Source organism: Aquila chrysaetos, chromosome 1 (genome assembly GCF_900496995.4).
Source record: "Aquila chrysaetos chrysaetos chromosome 1, bAquChr1.4, whole genome shotgun sequence".
Classification (NCBI taxonomy): Eukaryota; Metazoa; Chordata; class Aves; order Accipitriformes; family Accipitridae; genus Aquila; species Aquila chrysaetos.
Window position 1 is genome coordinate 28,143,654 of NC_044004.1, and position 10,569 is coordinate 28,154,222.

The 10,569-nt window shown below is 37.2% G+C and overlaps 1 protein-coding gene across 1 annotated transcript; it reads right to left on the minus strand.

The window, feature by feature from the left end:
- Window positions 1-1,455: 1,455 nt before the first annotated feature.
- Window positions 1,456-8,029, minus strand: GNPDA2 (glucosamine-6-phosphate deaminase 2). The gene is made up of 6 exons (XM_030019580.2): window positions 7,829-8,029; window positions 7,426-7,527; window positions 6,750-6,932; window positions 6,231-6,415; window positions 5,961-6,135; window positions 1,456-2,500 (listed from the first exon to the last, which is right to left on the minus strand). The coding sequence occupies exons 1-6, from the start codon at window positions 7,950-7,952 to the stop codon at window positions 2,442-2,444; spliced, it is 828 nt and encodes a 275-aa protein (XP_029875440.1). The 5' UTR covers window positions 7,953-8,029; the 3' UTR covers window positions 1,456-2,441.
- Window positions 8,030-10,569: the final 2,540 nt, after the last annotated feature.

A 10,569-nucleotide genomic window follows, 5' to 3' on the forward strand; every position in this document is an offset into this window, starting at 1 on the left:
ATGACTTTTTTTAATGTACCACACTATTTATTTTAAACTTGTTAAAGTGTGTCAGTTTACCATTAATACAGCCTAGCTCTGCTAATCTCCTACTAAAAGAAATAGTAAGTTTTAATATATTAAAACACAAGATATAACTGCTCCACCAAAAAGACCAATTCAAGTATCTCTATCACTATTATTATTCCTCCCCTAAAAAAGCTTTTTTATCTTTAAGATAGATTTTAAGAAAGCACAGATAGCATGTATTGCTCTAAGAGCAAAGGAACTAAAGGAAGAGTCCTGGCCCCCTCCCCTTAAAAGTTAGAAAAAAGTTTAACAACAGAAACAAACTGGAGAACAACTGAAGACTATGAAATGGCCTGTGTTTCACAGAAGTTCTAGTAGTTATGAAGGGAGAAGAGATACTAATTCTGTGGTCTCCCATGTCTTGACAGAACACAAAAAAGGGGCTTTAGTTGGTAAGGTTGCCAAGAGAGGCAGATGACTGAAACATGCTCTGTAATAAAGAATAAAAATGAGGAGTTGCAAGGAAGAAAAAGCTTTTAGAAGTAGAAGGATATAAGCACTATGCATTTCCACTCATGCTTGAACCTAAATTCTATTGTTTCCTCAACAGAATTCCCAGTTTTGCCAGAGGCTGGATCATGATCATTAAGATAAATGTGCCTGAATTCCTTTAATAGTAACCTAAATTCAAGATTATTTTTAGTCTCACACTTTCTGTAATACAAGTGTTTACTTTATAAAGTCTTTCTTAGCTGTAAAGACTAAGAATAGCAAGCCTAACAATGCATTTTGTGGGTCATATGCTACATGAAACAGCATTCTCCTGAAACACAGTCTTTTAAACTTTTCCCCCCAACACTGCATTATGCTTCAAAAACGCAAGTGCAAAAGTTGAGTCTTAAAGCTGAAGGCCTGTTTTAAATCTGTGCTTGTTCAATCTACTGTTAAGAACTGAAACACTAGGCCTGGCTTCCTACACTGCTCTAGACCAACTCTTCCCTCCTTTTGTAATTTCACAGAATCATAGAACAGTCCAGGGTTGAAGGGACCTTGAAAGACCATCTGGTCCAACCCTTTATGGGAAAGGTGAGCCTAGATGAGATTATCTAGCACCCTATCTAATCACATCTTGAAAAACCTCCAGCAGTGGGGACTCTACCACATCCCTGGGGAGGTAATGTGGTTTGTAATAAAGGCTACCTCTGTATTATCTAAGTGAAAAGTTAAATTGTTGAAGTTATGCTTTGTTGCACTTTCTCCCAGTGAGTATTTTATACAAGGGCATGCTTCCCCTGCTCCCTGCCCACCCCCCCCACCCCCCCAAAAAAATAAACTCAACTTCTTCCTTAGGAATTTTGTGCCTTCTTCCAACTAACCTCTCCCTAAAACCCTGAAGTATTTATTCATGTCAGAATTTATATCAGAAACAAAACAATTTTGAAATGATAGATTTATATTTAAGTTTTACTTATATTCAAAGTAGGAAATAACATTCCCTGTAACAGCTCAATGGTTATAATGATACAATGAGAGGTAACTACTGCAAAGTGATTAACAGTTGACTTTAATACATGATCATTTAAACTTGCAGACATTATATTCCTGTAAATTAACCTCTTTTCAGGCATTTAATGGTAACATCAATGGTACAATTAAACAGGTACCACCAGAAAGGAACATTTAGATTTTTCCTTACATATAAAGCTCAATTACCAAAAATATAAAAATCCTAAAGTAATTTGAAAAACATGAGAGGAAAAAGTGCTATGGCAGAAGTTTAATATTTTTCTGTGAAGTTATAACTTTTAAGAATTTGGTGCATTTTTAGGCACTGTTTTTGTATTTTTATTTGCCTGAATTGTACAGCAGGACTTGAGATGCCCCAAAACTGTTTAAGATAAATTTAAGGCAACCAAGTGCAAAAGCTCAGTGTACATTAGATGTATGTAAACAGAACATTTCATAGTAGAAATTGTACAACTATTACGAGTCCATAGTATTGACAAAGGCCAAAACCATTCTGCCTAGAGACACAAATGCAAAATGTAGTTACACTAATCAAGCCCAAAATTACCAATTCCTGGAAATAAAATATCATATTCTCTAACACAAGGCAGATGCATTACATTGCTGTGCTAGAATAAGTGCTCTGCTTCCCCCCCCCCCCCCTACATAACATGCAGTCTCCCACAGGTTTGTTCTGTTCCGTTTAGTTATGTACCAGCCAACAACAGAGCTCCAAATGTTAAAGCAAAATGCACAACACAGCAAAGAGATGGAATGTGAATGTACAGATATTGGACCTTTTAAAAAATACAGTACCTAGGATTGCCCATTTTAAACAGTTTTCAGCATATTGCATAGCAGTGAACTCATCTGCTACCTAAAACTGTTGCTGTTGACCCACATGGAGTTCCTCTTCAATTCTTCTTTCAGTTTTCTTTCATACTGTACAGTGGGTCCACAAGCTTATTGTGCACATGCATTAAACCTTGAGGGGAAAGCAACAATGCCAGCTTTACATTAGTTATACTTTTTCAACATGTCCTTCTATCCACATTTTTATTTGGAGTTTGCTTCAAAGTATACATTTTAAATTGTTCACTGAAGAGAATAGCACTAGCTATTTAAAGTAGTTTAAAATCAGAAGTTAAAGACATCATATATATTCCTGTATCACTTGCATACTAATGACACCTTCAGTATAAAGTGAGCAGGGATGAGACAGTTCTCTAATAACAGACCCATCAGAAAAGTAGATCTGGAATATTTCCAAATGAATTGAATACATGAGATCCACCCATCTCTCCTTTGTATTAAAAACCGTAACAGCAACATAAAATTCCCTCATAGCACAATGTCATAAAAAATCAGATGTACATATACTGATACTTTTACAGCTTGAGTTGCAATGTTCTAGCATTGTGGTATTACTGTCTTTGTAATTAATAGTGTACTTGTAGTCCTATAGACAGCCAAAACCAAACTAGAAGTATCCAGACTGTTCATGCAGATTAAGAACTTCAGTAGTTCAACTGTCTTCTATTCTAGCTAGGCTTTTTTTTGTCATATACAAGTCATCCATAGCTGTGATTAGGGGAGTATTTTTTTTCCTATTCAAGTACTTTAATTGTGGAAAGTGCCGAAGAGAAGAGCAATAAAAATTAAAAAAAAAAAAAAAAAAAAAAAAAAAAAGGTGTTTCTTTACTTTGCTACAACTTAGTAAAAGTGTTACCTACATCTAGGTAGGTATGACATTCGGTAACTGGTGTGTCTTTAACCTCATTTCACCTTAAGGACTAGTAACAGTAACTGATCAGTGTTCACAAACTGCAAAGTAGAAGTCTATTTTAGCACCAAACTAAAGATTAACTTCTAAAATTACAGATTTAAGTAATACACAACATTAAAAGTAGAGAAATTGTCTTAAAAACCATGAAAGAAGTCTGACAGTAGCATACATTTTAGTGATTATCTATGGCAAAGAATATTCAAATACCTTTACTACATGATGCACTGGTGGCAAACTTTGTGTCACTGCAGCAATATGAAGCTTGAATAACTATACAATCTGAGGTCATTACTGTAGGTGACCACAACAAAAGGCATTTTATGCAGCATCTATTTCTAAGCAGTGTGTGATTTAATATAAATGCAGATGTTACTATTTCCTTCTCCACTTAGTGACACATTCAGCCACACTAAACAGCCAACACACCTATAATTGACTCAAGAACCTAGCTCATTTTGTCTCTAGAGGTTAACAACTTGGCTTCAGATGTTTGTGCAAAAGCACCAAACCTTAGAAGGCAACATAACAAAAGGAAACGGTTTTAGATTTCATGAAGGATAACTATTGTGTTGATGTACATGGGAAAGATCAAGTCTAATATTTTTTCAGGAGTTTAATAGTGAGAAAATATTAAGTATACATTTGCTACAAAAGCCATTTGTACTGAAAGAGTAACAGCTGCACACACTACTCAAACTAGAACCATGTTTTGAACTTCAAAGCACTTCACTTCCTAACAGTGTTTTTCTCCTCTAAAAAAGGGAAATGAAGAGGAGATAACTACCCACTTCCTAGACACATGAAAAATGCTTACAAAGTACTGCCTCTGCCATATTTAATGAAGGATATTTAAATCTTTTTTAAAGGTATGCACCAGAGTCCTTACTTGATAGATGCCAAAATAATTATTTCAAAGGAAAGTCTCACTGTATATTCAAGTGTGCTTTGAATAAACAGACTTCTGCATACAGTTTTAAGAAGAGCATGCACATGTATGGAAAAAACTATCCCAAATTGACTTATCTGCAGACTAGTTAGTAAATTAAAAATTCATCTTCTGCTTCATTCTGCAAGAAAGTTACCTTTCCCTTTTCCAATAAGAACATTTAAGTACACTTGATAATTTTAGCCTCTAATAAGTTTTCAGGAAGTTAGAAAAAAGTGAAGGGGAATAAGAGTTGTTCTAGTTACCAGCCTGTGTCGTACTTGATAATCAAAAAAATTTGAAGTTTCACATAGTACCTCAGGATTTTTTTTAATGGTGAAAAATCACAGTAAATAGCTACCATAATTAGCAGTATTAAGAACTACCTAGCTTCCTAAGAAGTCTGACCTGAAGATCAAGATTCAGAAATAATTCCAAATTTGACCCACATTGATTTCTCCTCTATCTTAAAGGGGGGAAATCTCACTGATTTGAGAATTGGTAAAATGAAGCAAGCTTAAAATAAACAATCTTTTTGAGAAATCTATTGCTCTGTATTACAGGGTAATTAAATACAGTGTGACACAATAGCACACATTCATATACTGTAGCCCTTGATATTTTTAAAGCAATGTTCAGTGTCATTCATACCTAGTAATTCTGCATTAGGTTTGTATCTTTCTCAAGCAAGCTTTTGTTTATATGAAATACAGGATAATGTTTAAAATTTACCCAAGCAGTTAAAGAAGTTTACCTTTGAAAACAACAAGTACTATCTAGCAGTGTGATACAGGTAAAGACTAACACACCCCACCCCCTCAATACATAGCAGAGAACAGCATACTGAAAAAATCCAAAATTAACCAGTTGGGCACAAGTGATATCAGGATAAAAATCACATTAATGTCAGAATTGCAATCCAATACATATATGGACACTAGTGATATAATGCTCGCAAAAATAATTTCATAAATCACAATCTTGATCTCAGATGCCTCAACTACTACAAGTATCCGTGCTAGTGAGAAAGATGACTGATTTACACAATTGCACTTGCTGTGCTAATATAGTTAGGAGAAAATGACTCTTCTCAGTTTCTACAGTCTCAGTGAAACAGAATTCACATCTAGGAAGTCTCGAATGACTATCAAAAATCTCAACTTACTTTAAGTTTGGCTCAATATACCTACTACAAATATGAAAAGCACAGTAAAATGCTGAAATGTATTCTATGTCAGTATAGATTGTTATGCTAATTGCACTGGATGAAATATGTCCTCAGGTAGCTTCAAAGTCTGTATCACACATTTCAAGTTTACTAGACAGCACATTACTGCACATAGCAAAAGCAGCATGAAAATACATCAGGATTAATAAGTGTATCAAGTTTTAAGTGAAACTTTCCAGTATATTTAAGACCAGTATTCTGGAACACCAGACTGCTGCTGTTTTACATACAGCTGAAGATTACTAAACTACCATTTCAAATTGGAAGCAAAGGAAATATTTTTCCAAAGTAGATTTGTCAGGAATGTAAGGAACGCACATTCTGCCTCCTAGCACTTTTCCATTCACAAGAAATAAGTTAACATTTAGTATTTTGAATATATAATATTATACATTAGCTACTGTAAAGTGTTGGAAGGCCCAGACTTAAATCAATATAATTTAAAATTTGTTTTGTTGTGTTTTTTTTTTTTTTTAAATACATGTAACCTCTGATTCAGTGCTCACCTTTAAAGTACTTCACAGTTTTAACTCTTAGTTCTAAAGTAGCATCTTCATCACACACAAAGATAGTACGAGGGTGTTGCTGGAAAGCAGAAACTGTCCACATATGATTGACTCCTTCTTCAATTGCTTTGTACAATGCAAAAGCCTTATGTGCACCTGTTATAAGAATCATCACCTGCAAAACAAAGGTCTCTTTACTTTCAATGCCAGTATCAATACCAACTAGTCTTGAAAACAGACACATGCAACTAGAACTAAATGAGTTCTTACTTCTCTAGCATCCATCACTGTACCCACACCAACCGTTAGCGCCATAGTTGGTACTTTAGATAAGTCTCCATCAAAGTATTTAGCATTTGCCAAAATGGTGTCCATTGCTAAAGTCTTTAATCTTGTTCTTGAAGACAAACTTGATCCGGGTTCATTGAATGCAATGTGGCCATCTGGACCAATGCCTTTTCAAAGTTAAAAAAAGTAAATCATTCCAGACCTGCGAGTCAACAAATAGCCTCAAACATTGTAAATTAATAAAGAAGTTTTAGGACTCATTCTTTCCTTTTGGCTCCCCATTTTCAATAAAAAAAACATTTAAAACTTGCTTGAAATTAAGTTATTAGAAACTTGGACACCAACCATTCTGTTTTGGCATTCATACTGATTCTTTGTTAGTCACAGAACTTTCTTACACCATAACTGAAAAAAATGGGTTTAGCTAAGTTATGAAAACAGTGATTAGAGAGTCAGTATATTTGTTTGAATCACAACTAACCACAGAGCATTTCCTCATACCTCCAACAAACAGATCAATCCCCCCCGCTTCTTCAATTTTCTTTTCAAATGCATCACATTCCGCCTGTAAGTCTGGAGCATTCCCATCAAGGATATGAGCATTATTTGGATCTATGTCAATATGTTTAAAGAAGTTATTCCACATGTAGGAATGATAGCTCTCTGGATGATTTCTGGGGAGCCCTGAAATAATTTAGAGTGAAATTAACGTATTTCAAGATTTAACCAAACAGCCTTAATTCTAGTCTATGTGTAACCAACGTAGGGCATGCAAGTCAAACCTAAGTCAGTCATATAAAGCAATATTTGAAATTATATTGATAAGAAAGATTTCCTGTTGGTATGCACAAGGTAATTTGTTTACACTCCTTTCACATACATCACAAAGAGTGTAAAGTCTTAAAAAATAATGTAGTCACAGTATTACATGACAACACACTTTTTACAGAAGTATTGTGAAGCACTAAATTTAGCACAGGATCTACCTGTTTATTATTTGCATTTTTGTGGACAAAGGAATGGAGAAAAATGCTTAAGATGACCTCATGGTCAGAAGTCTAACGTAGAAGTACAAACACACTAGACTGACCCTGTGCTTTGGCAAAGTATTTAACAGTTTTAACAATGGAAAAAAATCATCAATATAGTGTGTTCTCAAAAAATTAGCACATCTTACCTACATATTCATCCATGTTGAAAGTCTTTACATATTTGAAAGAGAGATCTCCATTCTTGTGATATTCTATCAGCTTTTTGTAGCATCCCAAAGGTGTACTCCCTGTTAAATAAAGTTTTTGTACTGTTCTATGTATCCGTACAACATTTTCAGTGTATTCAAATGTCTTCATAGTCAAATTATTGCTTTTCAACATAAAAGAAATGTTATTTCTCATTTCGTATTTCTCAGCTTCTCAAACTTTATCACAACTTTCTACACAAATCAAATCCATATTTAAAAAGAAAAATGTTGGGAGTATTACCAAAAATATATTTGTGTTCTTTTAAATACTCTGTCTGTTAGCAATGACAGAAACTAGTTCTAGGTTTAGTCATTTACATAAGCTTTGAATAAAACTTGCCTGTTGGTAGACCAAGCGTGAAATATCTTCCTTGACTTGGCTTGAATTGGATAATACGATTACAGATGTATTTTGCTGCCCATTCGCTAGCCTGATCATAATCTTCAAGAATTACTAGCCTCATTATGGCAGTGAGGAACTTGTATGATAAAATAAAGTTTAACCTGGAGAAAATGTCAAAGTGTTAAAAATAAGCACCATATGAATAGTTGTAAAACTCTTAGATTACCAGAAGAGATAGAAAATGAACTTTTATACTCATAGTGCTAAATAAAGAATATTTTAATTGCATAAGCATATTGCACTCTTGCAGTCCTAGTTCAAGCTGGACTGTTGGACAATCAAAAGAAAAGCTAGAGAATCCAAGTGATAGATTACAGTCAAATATTTTTTAAAATTCATAGACTAATTTGAAGTAACTTGTAGGAAAAAGCTAAAAGAAAACAAGAACAAGCCATTTTGAACTTCAATCTTTTAATTAGTTGTTACTGTTAGAAAAGAGGAAATACTCTGACTGAAATAAAAGCAAACAACTAAGTAAACAAACATTGAGATTAACTCCTGTTTCTTATGACCAGCTGAATGCCTAAAATTTCAAAAACAGGGTCCAGAATAACCCCATGCTTCTATATTCAAAATACATAATTGGAAATAAACAATTAAAACTCCCTTCACTCCCATTCTAGCCCCACAACAATGCTTCCGTAAGTTTATTAATCTGCAAAAAAAAAGTTAAAGCATTAGAGATATTTGAAATCCTTACAATTCACAGGAAAAAATAGCTATGAGGTCACATTTTTTCTTTTCATCCTAACTTTAAACAGAAGTCAGCCAGTCATTCTTTATAGGCTCTGATTCTGAGTACAGCTATATCAACTATTAAGATGAATATCTAGAAAACAAGCTTGGCTGTTAAAAGTATGTGAGCATCTCTCGCATTTAAGTAAAACTCATTTTTTCCATGAGTTTCTGCTTAACAGAGTCAGGTAGTTATCAGAAAGACTGAGGCTCTTTGGCCAGTTAGCGATGTACTACTCTACTTTTCCCCAGTCTGAGCATGCCTGACATTAGCCAGAAAACAGCACAGCTGTCAGAAGCTTAAGGCCAAATAAGTGCCAAACAATCAGTAGCACACACTACTCTTAGCTGACCCAAAATGAGAGGCCAGTTTTAGAAGAAATATGAATTAAATTACAGTAGTGCTTAACAGGGTAACTTCTATTCGTCCCACTAAACAAGGAAGGAAGCGAACACCACCTTGTGTTGCGCTGACTGTGCTGCTTCCTCTCCCGGGACAGTAAAACCATGACAAGTCAAACTCACCTTTACAGAGGAAACGCTATTCCACAGGTACCGAAAAAGTTAACACTCACATTTCCTTAAGGAGGACAGAAAAACAGGCCACCAGAAAGAGATCCCGTGGCCGCAGGGCGGCCTGATAAAGCTTTAACGATTTTACCCTGAGAACACGGTGATGCTCTCCAAGAGGAGCGACCCGCGAACGGCACCAGAACCACCGCGGATTGTCGGCTGATACTTTTTCGGCGGAACTGGTGAATCTACACTGTTAAGGGAAGAGACCTACTGCCGGACCGCCCCGCCCCGGCCGGCCCCGGGCCCCGCGGCCTCCCCCTCTCCCACCGCCCGGGGGCCTGTCGGGCACCGCTGCACCCCCCACGGCCGGCAGCAGGGCCCAGCCTCACCCCGCCAACGAGCGCGACCCTGCCCAGCCCCGCTCACCCCCAGGAGAGCCCACCGCAGCCGCACCAGCGGCACCGGGAGGGAGGACGACGGGGACCGCCACCCGGCCCTCCGCCTCCAACGGAGCCCGGCGCGCAACCCGGAAACACCTGGCGAGGACCGGAAATAGCTTCGCGAGTGGGCGGTGCCGCGCAGGCGCGGGGGCAGCGGCCTCTTCAAGGCGGGTGTTGGGGGCCCTTGGGGCTGTGTCGTGTCTTGGGCGGGTGTCAGGGGCTTCTCGTGTGTCTCCTGGCGCCCGTCGCGGGGGTGGGGCATGGGTGAGAGGGGCCTAGGAAGCTGCTGGTGGCGCGGGGTGGGTAGAGACTGCCGCAAAAGCACTGTCTGCTTTGTAGACTGAACTAGAGGAGGGCCTTCGCGTGAGCCCTTTTCTTGGAGCCCCTGTTTTGCTGGAAGCAGGCGGCACACTATGATCTTAATGAGAAAAGCTCCCCTTTAACTTGGGTATTTGCTTGAAGTAGCTGCAAAAGAGGCTGTTTGTAGTTACTGTGAAAATAATAGGTAAAGCATGAACTTCTTTCTCTTGCTTTAAAAACAGTCAAGTAACTTTATAGATGTAGTAAGCTATAATCTAAACAGCTACAGTGTGATATATCTTGCTGGTTGGGAAAGGGTTAATAGTTTTAAAGGATGCTTCTTCAGAATTGAGTAGGGAAACAGGAGAGAAAATGTAAAAGAGCAAGCTACATAATGCTGAATGCATGCGTATGCACATGCTGTAGGCTTCGCTGAGGGCTTACCATATTAGAAGACCAGGATGAATCTGTTTATTGGGCAGGAGTATAACTGACTGAGGAAAAATATCATGTTTGAAGGCTAAAGGGGATGGGGGTGTAAAAAAAATCCACAGTCATGCTCACATGAACATAGTAATACATTTTCTGGTAGCTTGACTAGAACTACTGCAAGGTAGCTTAGAAAGATTGAGTAATGCTTTGCCAAGGGCATGAAAGGTGTGTTTGCAACCTTGTGAGGAAAAATGT